At 41.5% G+C, this 25,645-nt stretch overlaps 1 protein-coding gene across 3 annotated transcripts in view; it reads left to right on the plus strand.

Moving 5' to 3' along the window:
• Positions 1-25,371, plus strand: part of CHST9 (carbohydrate sulfotransferase 9) — a 61,063-nt gene extending 35,692 nt beyond the window's left edge. For 2 of the 3 annotated variants that reach the window (XM_081873708.1, XM_081873707.1), the window contains 2 exons: positions 17,214-17,251; positions 23,985-25,371. In XM_081873708.1, the coding sequence (XP_081729834.1) occupies positions 17,214-17,251; positions 23,985-25,082 (1,136 nt within the window). In that variant the 3' untranslated portion in view covers positions 25,083-25,371. Of the gene's footprint in view, positions 1-12,673; positions 12,886-17,213; positions 17,252-23,984 lie in introns of those variants that run through there. The other variant, XM_081873709.1, reaches the window with a different exon arrangement.
• The last annotated feature ends 274 nt before the right edge of the window (positions 25,372-25,645 follow it).

The following is a 25,645-nucleotide window of genomic DNA, read 5'->3' on the forward strand; positions in this document are numbered from 1 at the left end:
GGGTGATGTTGTTCAACCCCTATACAATACAGTTGATTTTCTGCAAGATTAGCTCTGGAGAGTTACCCGTATATTGTCAATGTTCAGGCTGTGGACCTGGCATCTAATTTCAGCAGTTGAGGTACATTAAAATGAAAACTACTAACCTCCAAGAGTTTTGAAGTTGATATAAGTTGGCATTCCTATCCATACACAGGGTAGTATTCAATAAAATTTACTCAGAGTAAACCCACTGAAATTAATGGAGCTGGCTAAGTAGTGTTCATTAATTTAAGTAGGTCTACTCTGAGTAAAACTTATTTGACTATCACCAAAGAATGCATTTTAGCAAAGCTGAAAAGTCTAAAACTACAGATTTCTTCTAGTAGCTTGAATGAAAAGAATCAGAGAAGACTTCAAAGAAAAGAACACTGTTCCAGAAGTCACTTTGGGAGAGAAGAACTAGTTAAAAATTGTTGTTCAATATTTGCATCAGAAACATAGAGGGCAGTAGTGCTAACACTAGTTGCATGCTAATGCTTGGCACATAACCAGACTTCTTTAACTATAACATAGGTCACTGTTTCTGGTTCTGATGCAGGAAGGTACCTTGGAGTGTGTCTGAGAATGCAGCACAGGGGTGCATGCTGTGCAACAGTGTTCTGTTTTGCACAGGTGCATAGAGATTTTTGATGGCTGATAGAATAACGAGCAGTTGTCTAAAACTAGAAGCAAAATTGGACTTGCTGCAAAACAATGCGTTGTTTCTCTTTATTCTTCCAGAGTTGCCCTTCACTATGATTCTAGATTTGGGTAGGTAGCTGTGTTGGTCTGATGCAGATGAAATAAATAAAAAAAATTAAAAAAATTGTCCAGTAGCACCTTAGAGACCAGCTAAGTTAGTTCTGGGTATAAGCTTTCGTGTGCATGCAATGAAAGCTTATACCCAGAACTAACTTAGTTGGTCTCTAAGGTGCTACTGGATAATTTTTTAATTTCTTAATTTATTTCCCTCACTGTGAGATCAGTATGATTTCTATGAAATTTCACAATTTATATGGATCTTTGCTGGCATCAGTGGAGAGCTATTTTTGTGTCTACTAGTTTGCATTACCTAGCATGGGCACGCAGAGGGCCAGCTTGCCAAATTATTTCCTCCCCACCCTCTCCTACTCTGTCCTGTGGCCAAGCTATTCAAACTATGGGGAGAAGTAAATTGAGAGACCCCTGGGTGGCTTGCTGTACTTTGCTGATCTGCTGCTGCTGCCACCGCCAGTCACCATGGGCAAGGAAGGCATTTTGGGATTCTAATGCTCTCTACTTCAATGTTGAATTATGCAATAGACACAAGTGTTAATTTATAAAGACTTCACTCCTGATCTGTGCGGTGACACAACTGTAACAATAAAGAGCTTTGTAGCACCTTAAGGCCTAACAGATTTATTATGGCATAAGCTTTGTGAACCATGGTCCATTTCATCAGATGCATGGAGTGTTATTCTGAGTTGTGGGGGCACACACACACACACACACACACACACACACACACACACAGCTAGGTGGAGGGAGAGACAGATGATAAAAAGTGAGGTCAAGTGAAAATGAAATGTATAAATGTACTGTGTTAATTAGGTGCTTAATAGCAGCAATTCACACACACACACAGAACTCTTGATGACACAGACATTCTGGCGTTGGTAAGCCAATTAACACCTATTCCAGGCTAAAAATCTGCACATGATAGCACTGGCAATCCTTGACGTACTGCAATTCAACTGTTTCATGTTGCAGTCTCCCTTTACAGTTAATACTGTATGTAGGTTTTTTGGGTGCTACAAGAGTGTTTTTGCTCCAAAAGATGAAAAAGGCTTTTCCTCTGGAAACTTAACAATGCTTGTCTTAATAGGTCTTTCCTTTTGTCAAATACCTGCTGTTTTGGCTGAAAATGGACTTGCTTATAAAACAAATACGCATTCTTGTAAGGATTACATTGAAAATGTATGTGAATTGCTTGGATAGTCAAAACTTATATGCACCAAGTATTATTATTTTGTGCTTCAACCCCCAAAAAATGATACAGTACATTTTCTCATTGATTAGATTTCTTCACCCTTGGAACTATTTTCAAACTGGGTGTTTCAAATTCTGTGTTTATCTAGGCATTGTTGAAGTAAAAGTTACAGCAGTTAATTCAATAAGATTGCCATTCATGTTAAAGCTTGAATGAATATGGAAATCTCTTAGTAACCTGTCTGTATTCTTTGTTTATTTGATTGTTTGGGGGAAGAAAGGTTGTCAACTTTTTTCCTGAACAGGTTGCTTTGTCTTTAATGGAGTTGAGTACTTTTATGGGCTGTGACTGTTTTTCTTCATAACAACCAGTTTATTGGGTGAAATTAGCAGGGGATTCATTTTGGTTCCAATGTTGCTGCATTTAGCTAGGTTGATATTTGCATGCTGAGTGGTTGTTTAAAGTTACAGGGTAAGCTGACAGTGCATGAGAGGGCCTTTTCTGTGATGTCTTCCCTCCCCTAGACCTCCCTCTCTCCCTCTCTCATGACTAATAATGTTTCCTTCAATGACTGTGTTTAGAAGGCAATTAAAACTTTTCTTCTTAAAATCAAGCTATTGAGCCCTTCTAGATATTTGAGTTGCCGTACTGTTGTTCTGATTCTTCATACTGTATTATTTTACTGTTTATAGATTTATATCCTTCTAACTTTGATAGAGAAGAAAAGCAGAATATTGATTATTTAAAACACAGACTTATAAAATCCTCGAAAGCCAAACAAAAAAATGTCTGTGACATTTTTTGGTCAATGCAAGAGAAAGCAGGACCATTAATTCTAGGGGAAATTTGAAGAGGGATGACTCAGAAGCATTCCTAATGGCCTTTTGGGAATGGGGTTTTATTCTGGGTATATTCTGCTACATGTTTATGCCACAATAATAGTGAATTAGTGATTGATGTATTCTGCTATATTAATCATTCGGTGATGCTTCCAAAATGCTACCACATTATTGCTGTCTGGAAAGCCTATAGCACAACAAAAGTGGTATAGAAATAAATCAGAATATTTGTGTTATAAAAAGTTACAGGATTTCAGCAGGAAATTATTAGATATGAACTGATTGGAAAGCAATGTGACCACCACAAAGCTTTAGCAAGCAAAAACAGGATTGAAAGTGGGGTCATGTATGACTTGCCCTGATAGCATCATGAGCACAAATCATCAAGAATGTGCAATATCAAGGACATATGCAGTCACATATATGCTTACTTTTGTGTTGACATTCATTTCTGTCTTGCCTCTCTTTAGGCTTGTACAGCTCCTCCACCCCCCAATTATATTACTTGTATTATGCAATAATGGCACCATGCCACAATTAGTGAAGATGTTTGTCTTCTTTCTGTGGTCTTGGGAGCTAGTTATCTTTGAAATCCAAAGGGGGGAAATGCTTGAAACCGGCAGTTGTAAACATCCCATTGACACAATATATTAACAAAAAGGAGTCTGTTCATCGGGCTAATTGAAGTTATCATGTGCCAGATGGCTAATTACAATACTACATTTTTAATAACTTCCACACATAACAATAAGAGTCATATATGGAATATACTAATAATCTGCATTTATCTCCACATAGAGATGGCCCTGGGATGAAAGGTGGGGATATATGTAGGGCATCTCCAGACTATCAGTGTTTTGTGGGAGGCTTCAAGTGCACACCAGAACTTGGGGTTTGTGCATTTTAAGTAGATTAAAGCTCTCTGTCACCCTAGCACAGCAAATCTACTTCAAAAACAAAAACCACATACTTTCTACCATTTGAAAAATGAGGGAGAAAGGCATTGAAATGTGTAGGGTGAACAAATGGCTAATGGGAAGATATGTAAATCACCTGCAATCAAATCATGTAATTGAACCAAAAACAAACCAGAATTAATACTCAATAAACACCAGATATAATCTAACCTCTGTGTACACTTTGCACAAGCAAATCATGATGAACGCTCAATAAATGGGTCATCTGGAGGGGGGCCCAAAGAAATTGACATTCAAGCAAGTGTTCAATACAAGGTGCAAAGGGAACCAACAGCCTGAAAATATACAATGGAATTTTATAATACAAAGCAAACATCAGTTTTGTGGAATCTACTTTTTTTTTAGAACTCTGAGATCCACAAACCAGAATCCAATTCAAAAAAATACTACACACAGAATTAAAGAATTCTGAATGCAGGAATTGAAATCACACTACTTCCACACACAAAATCATTCCTCCTTACCCCAAAATCTCTTCATTTCAGCAGCATAATTTGGCAGGAGGCCATCATTTTGTTGCTGCCATTGTTAAACAGTTGGGAGCCAGAAGTCTATGTCAAATCATGCAGAGATCTACTAGTATCATAGAATCATAGAGTTGCAAGAGACCACAAGGGCCATTGAGTCCAACCCCCTGCCAAGCAGGAAACAACCTACAGTACTTCTGCCCACTTCTTTCAAGGAGATTGCTATTTCCAACTGAAAAAGCTTGGAGACTGGGGGTTCAGGCCAAAGCCTAGATAATATTTGCAAATAACCCAGCTTCTGGCTTAGACTGGCTGTAATATCTCTGATCCTAGAGCCCATCAGCAAGGAAGGCCAATTCTTACCCAAAAGGTGTTCATATAAAGCAGTCTTTATAGTGAGTCAAAGTATTCATTGAACTAGGTATTGGCTATTATTTATTATTATTAGTGGTGGGTCATCAAGGCATAAAAAAGAAATCTTTCCTTGCTCTGCTGCTCTTTTCATGACAATGCTAGGAATGGAACCTGGGACTTCCTGCACACAAAGTGCATGCTCTACAGCCTAACCATTAGCAGCTGAATCAAGATATAAAGTTTGGGGACCAGTTTAGTGGGGCGAAGTTTACCTGAACTGGACTAGTTCAATCAGAAGAGAACTCCATTAATTGATAAGCTGTTGGAAAACAAACGAAAGTGAAATGGTAGCCACAAAGGGAGTACAGTGGTACCTCGGGTTACATACGCTTCAGGTTACAGACGCTTCAGGTTACAGACTCCGCTAACCCAGAAATAGTACCTCAGGTTAAGAACTTTGCTTCAGGATGAGAACAGAAATCGCACGGCGGCAGCAGGAGGCCCCATTAGCGAAAGTGGTGCTTCAGGTTAATAATAATAATAATAATAATAATTTATTATTTGTACCCCGCCCATCTGGCTGGGTTTCCCCAGCCACTCTGGGCGGCTTCCATAAAAACCAAAAATACACTAAAATATCACAGATTAAAAACTTCCCTGAACAGGGCTGCCTTAAGATGTCTTCTGAATGTCAGGTAGTTATTTATCGCTTTGACATCTGATGGGAGGGTGTTCCACAGGGCAGGCGCCACTACCGAGAAGGCCCTCTGCCTGGTTCCCTGTAGCTTTGCTTCTCACAATGAGGGAACCGCCAGAAGGCCCTCGGCGCTGGACCTCAGCGTCCAGGCAGAACGATGGGGGTGGAGACGCTCCTTCAGGTATACTGGGCCGAGGCCGTTTAGGGCTTTAAAGGTCAACACCAGCACTTTGAATTGTGCTCGGAAATGTACTGGGAGCCAATGTAGGTCTTTCAAGACTGGTGTTATGTGGTCTCGGCGGCCACCCCCAGTCACCAGTCTAGCTGCCGCATTCTGGATTAGTTGTAGTTTCCGAGTCACCTTCAAAGGTAGCCCCACGTAGAGCGCATTGCAGTAGTCCAAGCGGGAGATAACCAGAGCATGCACCACTCTGGCGAGACAGTCCACGGGCAGGTAGGGTCTCAGCCTGCGTACCAGGTGGAGTTGGTAGACAGCTGCCCTGGATACAGAATTGACCTGTGCCTCCATGGACAGCTGTGAGTCCAAAATGACTCCCAGGCTGCGCACCTGGTCCTTCAGGGGCACAGTTACCCTATTCAGGACCAGGGAGTCCTCCACACCAGCCCGCCCCCTGTCCCCCAAAAACAGTACTTCTGTCTTGTCAGGATTCAACCTCAATCCATTAGCCGCCATCCATCCTCCAACCGCCTCCAGGCACTCACACAGGACCTTCACCGCCTTCACTGGTTCTGATTTGAAAGAGAGGTAGAGCTGGGTATCATCTGCATATTGATGGACACCCAGTCCAAACCCCCTGATGATCTCTCCCAGTGGCTTCATATAGATGTTAAAAAGCATGGGGGAGAGGACGGAACCCTGAGGCACCCCACAAGTGAGGGCCCAGGGGTTAAGAACAGTTTCGGGGGGCACTAGGGGGCGCATCAGAAGATGGCTGACAATAACATCTCTCCGACCCACACGAGGTAATTTGGAGGCTGTGATGGGAGTAAATAGCCTCCCTACCCCTTCCCCAGGATTGTGGGGTGGGACTGCCCTTGCCTGCTGTGCCCTATACCACCCCCGAATTTGTGGGGATGGGGGCACTAGGCACAATGCCCTCCTGTGGGATTTCGGCGCTCCTGGACGTTGTCTCTGATCCGCGCCACTAGCTGCAAGAACTTCAAAAGAAACAATTTGGATGAAGCACATATTTCAAGGAAGAAGGGGGAGTAAAGACTGCTAACAGAAGAGATCTCTGATAAAACAAGAAGAGTCGAAGGAGCAAGTATAAATCACGAGAAGATACGCCAAGACTCGGTATGGCAAAGGGACTGATGGGGGAGGGGGAAAAAACCTTACTTTCTTTCTTATATGTGATTAAACAAGAACCCCCCCCCCCACAAGTCAGAAATGTCGTTTTAAGGACTTAAGTTGTGGATTTAAGGCTGTGTGGAGATAAACTTTCGAACCAAAGCATGTTTTGAGAAGAGCGTGGAATGTATAAGGGCTTTGGAATGGCGCAGTTAAAAGTGCCGTCACCATATTGGGAAGTTCTGTCGGAGGACTTAAGTCTGAGAGGAGAAATAGAGAAATAGAGCTGTTTTTATATTGTGGGTGAAACTCCTCAGTAGGACTTAAGAACGACAGTTCTGTAATTAATGATGGAAAGAGCGCTGTTATCTATGAAGGCGATGATATATGGAAACCATCTCGATTCGAGGATTGGAAGAACGGAAAAATTCACACAGGATTATTATTGGTGTTTATCGGCTTAAGGAGACTATCAGAAGAGATCATAAAGAAAAAAGAGAAAATATATGAACAAGAGGTGATGTGGAAACAGCAAGATAAGACTGGATAGAATTATGAACTTTGTTTGGACTGATTTGGACATTAACGCAGTAGCAAGAAGATGATCAGAATCCCCCTTCGGATCTTGAAATATAGGTCCCCTCATCAAAATTTAAAATTCGGCTTTGTAATTCAGAATTTATGTGATGTGATGTGATTTGATTTGATTTGATTTGATTTGATTTGATTTGATTTGATTGGCCGGTTAATAAAAATTATTTTCTTTAAAAAAATAATAACAGTTTCAGGTTAAGAACGGACCTCCAGAACGAATTAAGTACATAACCAGAGGTACCACTGTATTAGCTGGTTGAGACCTGAGAATACAAGGGTGGGATGTTAACTGGCAGCTGAGAATAAAGAGTTGAGCATCTCCAAAATCTTCAATTCTCTTGAAGTGTCTGTGGTCCCCCCTCACATCCAGATGTTACTGGGCATCAGCCCTGATGGTTGGCCATGCTTGCTGAGCTGATGGGAATTAGAGTCCGACAATGTGAAGGACCCCAGGTTCTCCACCACTGCTGCATTCTTGTAGCTTTGTTTTTGGCATCCATCTGTCTTGGGTGACAATGGAGGAGTGTGCCTTTTAAGGTGATGTCAAACCACTGGAGAGATACAGTGCCTGCTGTGGCCGATATAGGAGAGACATGTTTTGTTGCAGCTGGGGCAGATGACTGTGTCTTTAGAATATTCCCCACCCACCCACCCTCACCCCTCTTTTTAAATAACAACACACAAATCTGATGTGATAATGATCTTCCTCTATATTCCTTTTGAACTTTAGGGTGTAAAGCGGTACCAACTTGATCTTTTGCATATATAAAACCAGTATTCCCATTCATGAATGACCTTTAACAAATTATTTCCAATAAATGCAGCTGGATCTAAGTAGAAGCCTTGAAAGGTCATAATCTAACTATGGAAAATGTAGGTAAAATGAACTCCCTGCAGCAACTGATTACTTGGAGGTTTTTGTGTGACATCAGTATAATTATAATTTAAATTCATGCATTAGGAATGAATTTAAAGGTGATGGCCTCGCCTGGTTTCTTCCCACTTTCTGGCTACTGCCATGCTTCACTACAAATAAGATAATTTGTAGTATGCTTCTTTATTTTACTCTAATAATAAAACAAGATGAAAGCGTTTTACATTCTGTTTTAGAGAGCCCCCCCTTTTTTTGTAACATTTCACTTTCCATCTTCATGGACATAGATCAAGCAAAGTATTTATGTTGAATCACACCTTTCAGAGCAGCCAAATCTATCACTCCGTTGGACCTTTGTTTTTTCTCTATGGATATTCGTAATTTTTATTGATGTTCCTTACTGCAACTAAATTGTTCACCAGGCACCAAAGACAACTGCAGAAGCCAGATTAAAATAAAACTGTCCACATCACAATGCAAAAGCCTAAGTCAGGTTGATCATAACACAAATAAATGCCTGGGCAAAGAGAGCAGTCTTTACCTGCCACTTAAATGCGATGAAAAGAGGTGCATGATAAATAGCCCTGAGGAGGGCATTCCACAGATAGAAAGTCCTCTTCCTCGCAGCATCCCTCTCATCTCTGAAAGTAAGAGGCACCTTGCCTACCACTGGACAGGTTCACATGGGAGCAGGATGCTGCTGCTGTGGAGGCTTCTATAAACTAGAGTTGAGCATCATTAGTAAACTGAAAGAGCAATTTTCTTCCATTCTGCTGCTCATTTAACCACCTTGGCAGCATGACAGGTTTTATTTTTGAAATGAATTAGCATTCCAATAAGGCTTCACTTTGAATCCATGTTTTTGTTTTTCCCCCTGCTGCCAACAAATGTGCTACATGTAGTGTAAAGGCATCCCCCCACTTACACTGAGGTTAAGTTATGGGCCCCATGCACATAAATTGCATAAAGTGGGGAGCACCAATTTAAAGGGTTTTAAACACCCTCTCTGCCACTCTCTCTTCAATCCATACAAAAAATACTGTATTCCAAAATATCCATAACTAGAATTGAAGCTTTGGGGCTGGCAGGAGGTTGGAGGACATGCAGGAAAGGGGCTGCTACTGCGCTACTCCACACATCAGCTGCTAAGCTGGGAGGCTGAGCAGCATAAACAAAACCCCACTGCGCCTCTGGTCTCTTCAGGGCTTCATCCACCCTCACTGATGTTCTCTTCAGGGTCTGGGGAAGGTCTCCTCATGAGCCATGAGGATTCTTCAGCTCTCTCCCGCCATTTCCGAGTTTGAATTGAAATATTTAATTATTTCCTGGTACCTATACGCAATTGAGTGCAAGTCAGTTGTTTGTAGATGCAGAGACGCCTGTACTACACAAGCTGGATTGGGGCAAAAGTCTTGCCTTAGAGTGTTGGTAGGTAATGAAACCACAAGCACAGGAAGACAAGATGGGACTGCCAATCTGATTTGCCGGGGCAGCAAACTTCCATGTTTGCATTTACTTCTGTTGCCCCCACCCTTCAGAATGAGAGGAGTGGGAGAACTTCATTCACTCTCAGTGGCATCATTGCATATTCAAATTTGATTGGCTACCAAGCACTGTGAGGTCATGTTCACCACATGGACCCTGAATGAGCTTATGTAGAGCTATTTTGTGTTTAAAAAATAGGAGGGGGGGTAGCGGCATCCAAGCAGCAGGAGGCAATTACTGTGCAATAAAAGTCAGTGATGATGATGATGATATAAACTGTGAACAGGTGTTGCAACATGAAACCATTGGGCCATATTCAACTAAATAATGTGAGCAGAATGACTTCCACTTGCACAATGGAGCTTGCACTCACACACACAGGCACACTGTCCCCAAATCTCCTGCAGAGGTTGGGGGAGCCCTAGAACAAATTTTTGGTGTGTGCAAGGGAGGAGAAGAAAATGTTCCACTACAGGGGGGAAATAACATGACTTCATGCCAGGTATAATTCTACCCATTTTCATGACACACCCATCACAGGACCTTTTACAAAGAAGTCGATATTTAAAAAGAGGAAGAAGAATTGACCTGACACTTCATTCTACAGCCTGTTAAAGAGCAAGTAAATGTTTTAAAATTAGTGTAAAGCCTGATTTCAGCTCTTCTGAATTGGTATGGCAAAACTAGGGGTTTACCTCTCCCAAGAAATGAACAACTACATTCATAACCTCCATGTTGCAAACATGACCAAATCCATGAGCTGCTGCTTCCTGATAACAATCAAATTATTCCATCAGGCTGACTTAGTGTGCAGCCATATGGTTCTTATTTAGGAAATTAGGTATAGTGTTCTTGTGTTTTCTGAACACTTGCAGTTACTGTTTTAGCTATCCAGTGCAAAGTAAAATCTGATATTTAAAATAATGAAATGTTTAAGCATAGTGGCAATAATAATGAATAAGAATCATTAACACTTGTATAGTGCTTTAAAACATTTTACATGGATTTTCTCGTTGCAATCTTTACAACCCTGTAAATCACTGCTATTATCTGCCATCAAACATAGACTGAGGCTAAGAAGTGGTTGCTTTTCTAAAGTCTCCTATTGAGTTCATGGCAGTGACAAAAGTTCAAACCAGGGACTTCCTGATTCATAGCTCAGTCTCTTCCTCATTACACCATGCCAGCTCTTTATTTATACATACCTCTTGTATGTATACGTCTTACACATACTGCTGTGCTTAGAAAAGGAGCTAAGGCAAATTTTGGCTCAGAATTGAAGTCTAATTTCACTTTCCCCTTTTTATTCACAAAAACATTAATGAATGTGTACTCCCAAATTCTTTTCACATGAGAGTCCCTTTGTCAAATTGAGGAGAACATCTTGCTTGGTTGGCATTGTTGGTAATGACTTCATTAGGCAGAAGCTGAATGTGCACACGTGGGTCAGCACAAGATATTTGGCTGCATTAACTTTTGCAAATGTTTATGTTCCCAGGGTCCTTTGAACCTCCTAGGAACAGCTCTGCATCCTTATTAGAGACTGACAATTAAAGAACTGTTTTTATATCAAAAGTAATCACCAAAAATTAGCCAGGGAAAGACTGTAGAATGCTGTGAGAATTCAAAGGCTCTGAAATGGCCAGCTTTCCTTCATTTGGTTCAATCAGTTTCAACTTGGGGTTCCTTTTTATGTTTAACGCTGCCAGGGTAACTGGTGAGTTGGCACCGTGACAGCTTGCTACGATTATGCAATACTAAGGAAAAGGCAATTAATTCATGGCGGGACCTTTTCATCGTACCCTGTCGCTTAATTTGCACAAAATAAATGTGGTGAAGCTATAAGGCACTCCTAAGAATAGGGAGAGGAGGCATACATCTACCATATTTTATTGAATTTTGTTTACATATCTATATTCAAATCTGGTCAAATTGGAATGGTTCATTGGGGGGTGTTATTTAATCTACTAGCTTGCATGCTTCTTAAGCAAAGAAGCAGTTCTCCAATTTTACATTGTTGAGGTATTAAAAATTTCTGTGGTCCAACCTTCCAGCATGTCAAGCCTACAACGCAAATTATTCATTCAATGCTATTCAGTCCACTATGTGCCATATGCATGTGCTTTCAAACGAGAGCAAGTGCAAAGAGCAGTAACTAGAATGATTGCAAGGAGAAAAGATTCATTTGACAAGCCTATATTTTTAGAGTTTGCTGCATTTAGAGAAGGCAAAAGTGCCTGAGAGACGATGTGAAAGCACTGTTGCAAATGCAACAGATACAATAACAGTAGATGAGCTATTCAGATTGAAGAAGGTGCTTGTTATTAGAACTATTGGCTGCAAAGTAGCAAATGTGGAAGTAAGACATTCAGGACTAGCCTCCCTAGTGATAACGTTGGGATATGTTAAGAAACTGCTATTGTTGTCTCAGAGCTTGCAGGAGTAGTAACACAGGCGGATAAACAGAATTGTGATAATGTTTGTCTGATTGTGTAGAAATGCAAAAGGCTTGTATGCTAGGGCAGCAAATTGTGTGTTAAGAATTTGGCATCGTTTTTTCTATACTATTGCAACACCACGAAACTTTGTATGTTGCCACTGTGGTGGAAAAGAACATGGGTACGACGTGGGTGGCACTGTGGGTTATACCACGAAGCCTAGGACTTGCCGATCAGAAGGTCGGCAGTTCGAATCCCCACGACGGGGTGAGCTCCCGTTGCTCAGTCCCTGCTCCTGCCAACCTAGCAGTTCGAAAGCACGTCAAAGTGCAAGTAGATAAATAGGTACCGCTCTGGTAAGAAGGTAAATGGCGTTTCCGTGCACTGCTCTGGTTCGCCAGAAGTGGCTTAGTCATGTTGGCCACATTACCCGGAAGCTGTACGCCGGCTCCCTTGGCCAATAAAGCGAGATGAGTGCTGCAACCCCAGCGTCTGCCGCGACTGGACCTAATGGTCAGGGGTCTCTTTACCTTTACCTTACAAACAGGTTGAGTTTCCAGAATATAATAGTTTCAGATAATGGTGCAAGTCAAAATACTTAGGGGAAACTACCCTTAGTAATGAGGACTTAGGCCAATGATCCTGTTGAAATCCTTCAAAATGAAACTGTCAGAGAAGTCTTTCCAGAGTTCTACAATTTCTTGGTATGTTCGAGATAGATACCATAAATGATCCCATTTGCATTTGTAGGCATTCCTGTAAATACAGTGAAACGGCAGGCCACATGCACAAAATTCAATTTCCCCTCTGGGCTGTCTTTAGAAGCTCATTGATGTCACTTCCTTCCTCAGTCAGCAAGTGAGTTTTTCTTTAATTCTCAGCCCCAGCTGTCTATGCTGTCAACACAAAGTTATTAAAATTCCTTTAAAGTGAAATAAAAATAGCCTAAAAACAAATGTACTGGGAAGCAGGAAAGCATCAGTATTCAAAGTCCACAAACCTTTGAGCAAAATAGAGTTGATCCAACCAGAGATTGCAAACATTGGTCTTTCCAAGCATCTTGTACATCATTAAAGGATGTTTAAAACACATACTCCTTAATCTTTTATTACCAAAAAGAGAGAGCCTTATTTGGTTACAAAAATTAGCCTCAAGATGTGATTTCAATTGTCACAATGATGTTCTCAATGAACACAGCAGTGCCTACTGAAAGACTGCCTAAATAATGTTTAATTTTCCTTCTTGAAGCAAAAAAGTAACACTTGTATCTACAAAACAAAATAGTACACCATTATGCAGGAAGTAATTACCATAAAGAGACAATCCTCTGCCATAGCCTAAAGCAATAAGTAATCTTGATTTCCCCCCCCTCTCTCTTTTTAGGAAGATAGTTACTTTAAGAGATCATTAGACAAGATACTTCTTTAAAACCTACCTTTCAAAGTAAGAAAATACTAGGACTGTGTTCACAAATGCCTTACTTGGAATTGACCTAGAATCCAAATTCCAAGCACTCCGAAATTCAGGACACCATTGGTGATAAACCAAAAACTGAGGCCATTTGGGTTTCCTTGTTATCACCCAGAGAATTACCTACACTTGCAGATATTTATCTTCCATAGCTAACAGACACTCTTTATGATTCTTTATTCTTTATTATCCTGTCTTTCATCCAAGGAGCTTGATACAGAATGCATGCCCCTCTTTTACCTTCACAACAACTCTGTGAGGTAGGGCAGGTTGAGATATGGTCCCTGGCTCATTGTCACCTAGGCCTGAGTGGAGAAATGAGCCTGGATACCCAGTTCCAGTCTGACATTCACCACTACCAGCTCTCAGAAGAAACTCACATATTTCAAGAAATAACCACATTATGTTGCTTTGTTGCAGAAATAGGGAGCCTCTGGCCCTCCAGATGTTCATGGACTACAGTTTCCATCACCCCTGACCTTTGGCCATGCTGGTTGGGTCTGATGGGAATTGGAGTTTAGTAACATCGAGTTAGCCATAGGTTCCCTATCCTTGGTTTATTGAATCATGCTATTAATCTATCCAGCCCAATGCAATCTACCTGACTGGCAACGGCTCTCCCAGGTTCTCAAGCAGAGGCGATGTCCAAAAATTAAACTTGAGACCTTCTGCATACAAAACAAGCTATGGTCCTAGATGAGTCAAAAAGCAATTTCTTGATTTGCAAGACTGATGCAAAATGCTTCTTCTATTCAACTGGAAGACCTCTGGGACACCTGGTAACACATGCAGAACTTGAGCATGGAGATTTTGGGATTTGTTCCAATCTGCATATAAAGTACATGTGCTTATCAGTTGGTCTATGTGCAGAAAGGAGTACACACATGGATCTCCACCAAAATGAATAAGCCATCTCATTTGCAGGGGAGCTTATGACATGCATACATTACTGGATAGATATGATAATATATGCTGTTAAATTAAGGGAATATCTTAGGAAGATATGTGTATTTCACATCTCTAGTTAATGTGTGCCTTATCTCATTTGGTCATTTAATTTAGATCTGCCACCTTTTTAATTCAGCCTATCAGTTTTAAAGATACTAATCACCAGTTTATTTGGATTGAATATGCTCAATAACAAAAGTAACCATGAAGGTATTACTGGATGTTCTGCCATGTAGAAAGATCAGCACCTGTAAATCAGGTGAAAAATACTATTTATTTTTTTTTAAAAAAAAGAGGTTTGATCCATTTGTTGTCCTGCAGGGAAAAAAATGCAATTTTGTAAACATGAAAGCAAACCTTCAACCTTATGTGTTTGAAGAAGAACAAAAGTGAGCACATTTGTCAATGTCTTTAAACCTGCCAGTTTGATAGTTTGCCTAATGTGGCTCCACAGCAATCCCTCTGGCTACACAAATTGTGACACTGACAAGCTGTAAAAGGAGTGCCATCCACATATCCTTGGCCCAGAAAACCGTGATTGATGGAGTTCAACTGAAATTCCCACAAACAAGGTGAAAGCCTTTCAGTGATAACGGTAACCTAGTGCACATGAAAAGTTAAAAAAAACCACACAACAACAACCTTTGTTGCCTTTATTTTCCGACATATTCTTTTAAGCTGCATAAGTAGAGAGGGGAAAAGAGGATTTCAGCCTGCACTTCCCTTTTCTAAATGGCCCTGCTGGCTTTCCCAAGTCACTTCTAATAAGAGAACAAGATGCCTGAATCTGTCAAACCCACTTTTCCACCTTACCTGCCTCAGTTGAAGTGCTGGCGTTTTCTGTTGCAGAATGAGTATTCCATATTACCGTATTTTTTGCACCATAACACTCACTTTTTTCCTCCTAGAAAGTAAGGGAAAATGTCTGTGCATGTTATGGAGGGAAGGCCTATGAGTCGCGGGGGGATCTGCTGCAGTCGTGAGCAGAGGATCCATGGTTCCCCTTCCTTCCCTCCTCTGTGGCTCGCTTTGAAACAGCAAAGCGGGAGAAGAGCCGCTGAGTGGGGAGGAGAGAGGGACAGAGAGCCTGCAAAGCGGGAGAGGAGAGGAGCCACTTACACGAGTGTAAGAGGCTCCTGTCCGGTTGGTTCCTTTAAAGCAAGCAGGCTCTCTATCCCTCTCTCCTCCCCACTCAGCTCGCTAAATAGCAGCAAAGTTTTTCAGCTCGCTAAGCCGGGGATGAGCGGGGAGGAGGGAGAAAAGCAGAGCCTGCTTGCTTTAAAGGAACAAAGCGGGAGAGGAGAGGAGCCTTCTCCCCTTATACCCCTCTTCTTCATTATTAGCAGCATCCTTCTCCACCCACCCCATGCGTGCTTCTCCCCTTAAACCCCTCTTCTGCATTATTAGCAGCATCCTTCTCCACACCACCCACGCGTGCTCCTTGTCCCTTGAGTGCTTTTCCTTCCCTCCCCATTTAAAACGTGGTTACAAAGCACAGATCCACATGGATCCTCAGGATTTTTGCACTGGGTCACCCCAAATTCACCATCAGATCACATAGCATGTCCATGGCTACATCTTGCACCAAAAAAATCATGCACCCACTGTTGCCTGGGGCCGCAGTGGTGCAAAAACATGGTTACAAAGCATGGATCCACATGGATCCTCAGAATTTTTGCATTGGGCTACACCAAACTCACTGTCAGATCACATGTCTGTGGCCACAGCATGAACCACAAAAATCATACATCCACTGTTTCGTTTAGAATAATTTTTTTCTTGTTTTCCTTCTCTAAAAACTACTTGCGTGTTATGGTGTGTGTTATAGAGTGAAAAATACGGTATGTATGCAGTCCCTGTTCACTTTTGCATGTGCAAGCTCCATCTCTTTCTGTTGTATCTTCTCATATGTAGTTGTTTTTGGGGATGGCAGCCCTAGATAAAGCTGTGTTGTAATAGAACGCTAATAAAAACTTTCCTAGGCAAGCCTCTAGTACATCAGCTCCTCAGTATTATGGCTTAGGAAATGTTCTAGGAATCCATCCTGAAGCTTGCATGGCCTGAGGTAACTGCCCAAGAAGCCTGTGTTTAATGCCTGCTGTCTTCAAAAGGCAGAAGCAAAATTCTCTTGTATTTGGAGCATCCTCTTCTGAAGGGGAATGAAACTATTAAGATGTAACTATATATGGCATGCAGTGACTGGTGTGTGAAAACTCCTTATGTTATAAAATGTTAAGTACCATGCTGTTGGCAGTCATTTAGTATATTTCTGCTCAACCCCTTGTCCTTTTGGATTTATTAAGGAAATATAATTTAATTCCCAGGCAAGAGTTTTTAAAGATGTGGGTATAAGATGAGGATCAAACGACCGGACAAGAAGTGGTCAGCCACAGTGCTACTCCTTGTGTTGCTTCACAGTGTCACCGGTGTGCTACTACTGGTGTTGCTTCATAGTGTTGCAACAGCACACAGTTAATTGTTAAGGTGCTGGGCTGGGTTTGCATGTAACACTACACCATGATTTGTTAACTAAGGTTTGTTTAAACCATGTTTTAATGTTACATGCAAACTAGGCCAATATGCTTTTCCTAATGTGTGAACATTCCACATATTCTAAAATACTGATTAAAAAGGTAGCTAGTTTCAATATTTCTGTATACTTTTGCACTTTGTTTCATCACTTTTCTCTCATAACTTAGTTTTGTTATGTACATGATCACTTCATTGTAATATACTACTACTTACTGATCTTTAATTTTTTCTTTCAGTGTCTGAAGAAAAAATACAGCAGCACGCAATTAATCAGGTATTTTAAAAATGTATATACATCTTTTAACTGCATAGTTCATGAGATATACATACAGTAATTTGTATTAGATATTTTGCATTAGATAGGTTAAAACCCATTCAATAATTTATAGGCAGATGTTTGTTGTTTCTGCCACACTATACTCCCTATGGTAAAACGTAAATGACTGGATGGTTAAGTTCAGTCAAAGGTAACTATGGGGTGTGGTGCTCATCTCACTTTTCAGGCCAAGGGAGCTGGTGTTTGTCCACAGACAGCTTTCCAGGTCATGTGGCCAGCATGACTAAACTGCTTCTGGTGCAACGGGACACCGTGACAACTGCCAGAGTGCATGGAAATGCCATTTACCTTCCTACTGCAGCGGTACCTATTTATCTACTTGCACTGGTATGCTTTCGAACTGCTAGGTTGGCAGAAGCTGGGACAGAGCAATGGGAGTTCACCCTATTGCCTGGATTCAAACTGCCGACCTTCTGATTGGCAAGCCCAAGAGGCTCAGTGGTCTAGACCACAGTGTCACCTGCATAACCTGTTCTGTCCCAGCATCTGCCAACCTAGCAGTTCAAAAGCACACCCTAACCACTGTGGTGGCTAGGTAAATGGTGTTTCTGTGCACTCTAGCACTCATCACAGTGTCCCGTTGCACCAGAAGCAGCTTAGTCATGCTGGCCACATAACCAAGAAAGCTGTCTGTGGACAAACGCCGGCTCCCTCGGCAGGAAAAATAAGACGAGTGCCATACCCCGTAGTCACCTTTGACTGGACTTAACTGCCCAGGGATCCCTTAACGTTACCTTTACCTTACTCCCTATGAACAAATACAGTGGTACCTCAGGTTAAGTACTTAATTCGTTCAGGTCCGTTCTTAACCTGAAACTGTTCTTAACCTGAAGCACCACTTTAGCTAATGGGGCCTCCTGCTGCCACCGCACCGCTGCTGCATGATTTCTGGTCTCATCCTGAAGCAAAGTTCTTAACCCGAGGTACTATTTTTGGGTTAGCGGAGTCTGTAACCTAAAGCGTATGTAACCTGAAGCATATGTAACCTGAGGTACCACTGTAGTCATATGAAACAACCCCCTCTTAAAAGCAGGATTGAAACATAAAAACAATGTGACTAAAAACAAACTGTTTAGAAGTAATTATGTCTAATTCAATGAATGGACAAGAAGGAATTAAAAATGTAGAAACTGCAGACTGGAGGTGGAGCCAGACATTGTGTGTAATGAGAAGATTCATTAAAAACAGGTTTTTTGTATAGATTAAAATAGTTATTTTAACATTTAATAAAAGGAGCACAACAGTTTCAGCTGAAAACATATGGTAAACAAATTGATTAGGTATTTTCAAAATAATTTAATCTTTTTGTTTTATTATTATTTCAAGGTTCATCTTAATCCATTACCATATTTGAATACAGACAAAAAGAATAATGTATTGACATAGAATAAAACTCTTGCTGAAGCCAGTGGGTTGCGTTGGTTTTTCACTTTTCTCTGTAGCTGGCTTGAAATTATCTAACAGAGCTCAGTTGTTCCTGTCCAGAGTAAGTTGGTTTTGCTGAAGATCTAACTGGAGCTTAATTTAGTTGCAAGTAATTCATCTCCTTTATTTGAATAAAACTTAAGCACAACTAACTTTCTCTGGATTAGAGCCAAAAACTGCATGCATATAAATATTTACCAGCAGTTAACTCCATTCAGAGGATCATAGAGTGTAGCCCTAATGTGGAGATGCTACTAGGCTGGCAAAGATTCAGAATTCCTCAGCCATCATGAAGTTCAGCTTATTAAGAAAAAAATACATAATATTTGGACTGTAAGAGGAAGACAAGGGGGAAATTAATTAGCAGTTTAACAAGAATTGGCAAACAAAATTGGAGATTAATTCCGTTTATCCAAGTTACTGCCTACACAAATCAGTTTGTTGAACCAGATTGTGCAAACTGTCTCATTTCATTAATGCATGTGATTTTATACAGTCTTGTATGAACAAATCAGAAGCTAAAAGAAAGTGGTATGTTTTGACTTAGCCAAGGAATTATGTCTTGATATTTTCTCTCCGCCACTCCCACCCCACTTAAGATAGTCTAGCTCCCACCACAGCCCACTCCATGGGACTAACAGCTGTTCTTGTTGTTTTGAGAGATGAAAATCAGGGAAATTACTCATGGGAAAAGGGCTAAACCTTTCCCCCTGTGCCACTGACCCCCATTTCATCCTCTTTTTGTGGCTTCTTTCTGTAGTTTTTAACCTTTTGTCATCTATAAGTGGGCACTGGCTGCTGCATTCCCAAGTTTATTTACTTAAAACATTTTAATGCCAACTTTCATCTTATCCAATTTCAGGGCATAACACAACTACAATACACAAATACAAAAACAGGAGAATAGAGAATAAAATTTAAAACACTGTAAAGCTTGCTCCCATTTTTCTCTTTCTGGTTGCCTTTCCTGGACTAGACAGAATATATTTTATTTCACATTTTGTATTTTTTTACATTTTAAACAACCACATTGCTAAATTTAAAAGGTTTAAAACATCATTGCAACTTAAATAGCCTTTTAAATAGCTTCCCTAATGGAAATCCCTGCTTTTCCGAACTGTTCTGGCTTGCTTGGCTTATGCAGTCAAATGCAGAAGTTACTGTATCACGGCAGGGTTAGCCAACGTGTGCCTTCCAAATGTTGTTTGAATACAACTTCCATCAACCCCAGGCAATCTGGCCAATAGTCAAGGATGATGGGAGTTGTAGTCTAGGAACATCCAGAGGACACCACAGTGGTTGATTTATCAAGTCAACTGAGACCCTTGTCTCACTTGCATTGGACAAGGAAATCCTGGGTATTCTTAGACACAACCCCAAGGCTAACCATTATTGAGACACTTAATGACCACTGTGATTCCTTATGGAACAGGGAAGACCATCCTTCAAAGGTCACCTGGTTTATGAGTTCACTGAGGGCACACATTTCATGTAGAAAGTACCGTATTTTCGCACCATAGGACGCACCGGACAATAGGACACACCTTGTTTTAGAGGGGGGAGAACAAGAAAAAAAATTCTCCCCCTCTCTGCCCAGCGCCCCTTCAGCGAAGCGGCAGGAGGTGCTGCGCAGAGAGGGGGAGAATTTTCCCCCTCTTGTTTTCCCGCTCTAAAACAAGGTGCCGTTCAGGCGGCTACCTTGGAAGCCTGGAGAGTGAGACGGGTCGGTGTGCACCGACCCCTCTCACTCTCCAGGCTTCAGGTTCCTTTTGACCTGCTCCTTGGGGTTGGCGGGGGAAGCCCACCACCAGCCCCAAAGAGCAGGTCAGGGAGCAGCGGAAAGGCACAGCGGAGAGGTGACGCGTGGCTATGGAGGCTCCTGCCATAGCCGCGCGTCACCTCTCCAGCTGGGAGAGGGTCGCGGGGGGCTTCTTTAGCCCTGCGCGTGCTCTCCCGGCTGGAGAGGTGACACACAGCTATAGAGGCTCCTTCTATAGCCGCGCGTCACCTCTCCAGCCGGGAGAGGGTCGCGGGGCTATGGCGTCTTCGCTCCATAGGACGCACACACATTTCCCCTTCATTTTTGAAGGGGAAAAAGTGTGTCCTATAGAGCGAAAAATATGGTACATGAAACGACCTCGGCAGAGAGCTGCTCCACGCAGGTGGCCATAACATGAGTAACATAATGCACAGTAAACCAGTGTTGCAGGGGTGCACCAGGAGCATCCATTGATGGCGTCATGGCCCCTCTTGTGTGTCTCACAAGCCCTGTCCATCTCCACAAGATTGCTGTGAGGGTAAAGTGACCTTTCCGAGCTTCTCGGCAGTACAGGGAATGCGAGAAGAAATGCACATAGACACTCTGCTTCCTGGAATGTCATATCTGATGCACTGCAGGAAATGCTCGGAAGGTGAAAGTGGGACTCTTGCTTAGGAGCACTGAAAGCTGATTAGCTAATACAGGGAGACACAAAATCACTACTTCCAAGGTTTTTAATTTATACAGAAAACATGAAAACAAGTTCCAAGATATCTAACTTGCATCCATTTGAGTAGGTGATCAGCTGATCTTTGCGCTTTACATTTTTCTCTTTGCTCCTTTTCCTAAATAGAGTCAATAAAACAAAGCACTTATGGAGGCTCCCAGTGTTCAAACATTAGTTGTTTTCATTCACTAATTGCAGCAGTTAGTGGGCCAGATTCAACTGAGCAGATGCACTAGCAGGAGCCAGAACAAGAAATCCTGCTAGTGCAATGGGACTTCTTTCCCCTATTCCTCTGTGCCCTCCCACCAAATTAGCTCTAGGGGGTCAGGAGAATTCCCAGAACACCCCAGGTGTTTTTCTGTGTGTGGAGAACATTCTTTCTGGCATGTGGAAACACTGAGAGAATGATCAAATTAGTGCAACATTGAATTCCATCCATTATGTTTAACATAAACCTATTTTATCTATCTGTTTATTTAAATGCGTTTATATCCCACTATTTTCTCCAAGGAGCTCAAGGTGGCTCAAGCTCAAGGTGTACAGGGTCCTCCCCCATCTCATTTAAACACAACAACCCTGCAAGGTAGTTTAGGCCCAAAGTTTTGAGTGAGGAGTTGTACCCTGGTCTCCTAAGTCATAGTCTGACACTGTAACCACTATACCACACAGGTTCACAAAAGGAAGAGAGACTGTAGTGATGATTTATTTATTGACAAGGCAGTATACCATTGCAATTTCAACAAAAAGCAGGATAATACAGGGACTATTCATGCTACTTGCATCAAAATATTCAGTGCTTCTCACGCTATCTGATGTGGTGGATCAGCATTCCCCACAGATACTGGTACCCTATTTGGTCCCTGAAGCATCCCACCCAAGCTGGGCTGTGGTGGAGGCACCATGGACCAGCAACCGATGGCTCACAGACTGACGTGGATTGTCCTTCCCTCACTCTGCACTCACTTACTCAGTACCTGACAATCACCAGCCACTAGTCACTACTTGGTACCATTGTTAATGACTTTGGAACTACAGAAATATGAAGTATGGGGGCCATGAAACAAAATAGCAAAAATGGTGCTTTACATAATGTAACCCTCACCTTGCAACATCCATTTCCCCTTATTTTTGTCTCCCTTTCCACCCCACATCTGATTAGTGCTGCCTTCTTCCTGACTGACAATTTCTCTCCCAGAGCTGAGCAGGGAGCAGTTCCACGGCACTCCTGCTGTGTGTGTGTGCCAGTTGAACCTGGGGAGAGCTACCTGAGGCACTTTTGAGAAGCTTAGCTGCTCTAGCAAACAAAACAACAACAACAAAAGTCACTCCTGTCATAGTGGTTCAGCATCTCCTGCTGCAAGTGCGTACTTTCTTTCTCAGGTAGCTGCACTAGAAGTCCTCTGGTCACTTTCTGTTACCTCTCTGCAATGTCCTTAGGGATAACTTTGAGCTTTGGTCAGGGGTCCCAGCTGACTTGTTTATTTAAATCAGTTCTTGGATAATAGCCATCACCTGGCTTTTTATATCTCATTCCCTCTTGTTGAAATCGTTCAAAGGTTTTCCACTCATAATACACTGAGGGTAAATTTAAGATCTACAGATGTTTGTGATATCAGTGTTGTTATCTGTATTTGCATATTTCCTGTATATATCCTCAGCTGCAGAAGTTCATTTGTATCATTTAGGGATTCGTGGGATTCAATCTACACAACATTCAGAAAAGTACAGTTATAAATAGATTCCTGGTCGCTAGTCAATTTCAATCAGTTCGTTTGTCTGTTTGTTTATTCAGCTTTCACCTCAACCCATGCTAAGCCCTGTAGGCAGTTCGCCATATAAAGCCACTAAATTGCAACACAAAATAAAACAAATAAAACCACCAGTGAAATCAGTTGGAAGATTCCAAAAGTGTCCTTCCCTTCCACACGTGAAAGGTGTCTTCTAGTCATGGAAGGATAGTTTATGCCACATCCTAGATCTTTTTTTAATCAGAAAAGTTAAGCAGAATCCAAAGATGTGGTTTCTCTAGTGCAAGATAAAGCAGAAGTCCCACAGAACCTGGTATTATAGTACTGCACAAATCCTTGTGCAAGCATTTGTGAAATATGTGGGTTATAAATCTGCTCATAAATAAATAAATCTAGCAAACCCCTGAGAACCATGCATGAGAGGACTCCTTGTTACTCAACTTCTGTAAAAAGATAAGTCTCATCTCTTAATATTCATTTTCCCCTTTAAAGAACATAGAACTACTTGTTCAATAAAAAATATACTGAGAATCCATTTTCCTTATCTGCTAACAAGGATTCCAGAGTGCCTTCCTACAGCAAATTTCACTCATTACCCATCACTTCATTACTTTGTTAATGAAGGTTGACTGGTGGTGAGCAATGCAGATAAGATCTGTTTCAGCAAGCAAGTGCTATTTGTTTGGCTTATGTGGCCAAAGCAGACAGCATCCATGCTCAAGAGGGAAGTGCAAGCATACACTGGAAACATCAAGGGCTGCAGTAGTAGTTGGCGGTTTTTTCTAAAGAAACCAAAACCCTAAGGGAGTGAGAGTCCCAAAAAACATGCTTAATTGCTACAGCATGCTGGGTAACTGTTGGGGCAGTGGGGGGATGAAAAATTGGAGGGGAGAGAGAAAGTAATGGGGCAGCTGGAATCCCGAAAAGCAGCTCTCTACGCAGCAACATTTTTAGCAGGCCCCAATAGAGGAACATTCTAAGAGTTCTCTGGTTTCTTTTTTCCCCCCTTAGAACTTCAGATTCTATTCTTCAGAGGAACCTGAAAGAAAACCAAAAAACTGGGTCACTGGTGAAAAGCTTGACAAGCCAAGTAAAGCTCTTATTGAGATTGGACATTCTCAGGGAGATGCTGACGCTATTCTAGGGATGGCAGGCTCCTTGACTACTGGATTATCTGAAGAGTCTCAGAAGATTAAATCGCTTCTTAAACAGTTCAGGCAAGTGAATTTACCACCAGTTCTGCGCCCTTTAAACAAAACTTTAATCAAAAGCAATCACTGGAAAACCACAGATGAGATGCAAGAGAAACGAAGATCTTTCCTTTACGATTTCTGCAAAAGGTACACTGGCAAAAGCAGACCCCGGACTCACCTTACGCGCATGGTGTCCAGACTCTATGTGGAAGATAAGCACAAAGTCTTGTACTGTGAGGTGCCTAAGGCAGGTTGTTCCAACTGGAAGCGGGTTTTGATGGTGCTCAGTGGCATTGCTAATTCTGCTGCTAACATTACGCATGATGCTGCACATTATGGAAAGCATCTCAGAAAACTAGACAGCTACAATCTAAAAGGGATACACAAGCGTTTAAAGACGTACACCAAAGTTATATTTGTGCGGGATCCCATGGAAAGATTAGTGTCTGCATTCAGAGATAAGTTTGAACATCCAAACAGCTACTACCACCCTGTATTTGGGAAGGCAATTATTAAGAAATACAGACTTAATGCAGATAGAGTGGCATTGGCAACGGGCTCAGGAGTGAAATTTAAAGAGTTCATCCAGTATTTGTTAGATTCCCATCGGCCAGTAGGTATGGACACTCACTGGGAACAGATCAGCCAACTCTGTTATCCTTGTGCTATCAACTATGATTACATTGGAAAATTTGAGACTTTGGGAGATGATGCCAATTATTTTTTGAGACTAATAGGTGCACCAGAGGGGCTGACTTTTCCTAATTTCAAAGACAGGCATTCCAGTGAAAAAAGAACAAATTTAGAAGTTGTCAGACAATACTTGGCAGAAATTTCCAACACAGAAAGACAGCAGATTTACAACTTTTATTATCTGGATTATTTAATGTTTAACTACAGTGTACCATATGTATAACCCTGACTTGGATTGGTTTAGTATGTAAGCAATTTTTACCATTTAGTTTGGGAGCAGAAGAAATGCAACAAGTTATGAGAAGAAAATTAATTGCACTGAAATGTCTGGACAGAAAAACACTTTTACATTAAGAAAGTTTTAGAGTCTTCAAAGCAATGTATCTAAAGGGAATAAGCCAAGCATTCAAAACCTCTGAAATGGCATAATATTATTGTATCTAGTCATGTTTCATGAATGTATTTTTGTATTTCCAAGGAAATATTAAGTAAAAACTAGCTTTCTTAATGAATTTGTATGTTGTATCTCAAGCATTCATAGAACATCAAAATGTACTGTTGGGGTTGGATTGGTTGCTAGTAAGCAAGTCCATCTGTGTGCATACATAGAACTTTGTTAGAAATAAAATGGCTGTACCAGTCATAGCTCCTGCCCACCTAGCAGTTCGAAAGCACGTCAAAGTGCAAGTAGATAAATAGGTACCACTCCAGCAGGAAGGTAAACAGCATTTCTGTGCTCTGCTCTGGTTCGCCAGAAACAGCTTATGTCAGGAGTGTATGCAGGAG

Source organism: Podarcis erhardii (assembly GCF_964252035.2).
Source record: "Podarcis erhardii genome assembly, chromosome: 8".
In the NCBI taxonomy this organism is placed as follows: Eukaryota; Metazoa; Chordata; class Lepidosauria; order Squamata; family Lacertidae; genus Podarcis; species Podarcis erhardii.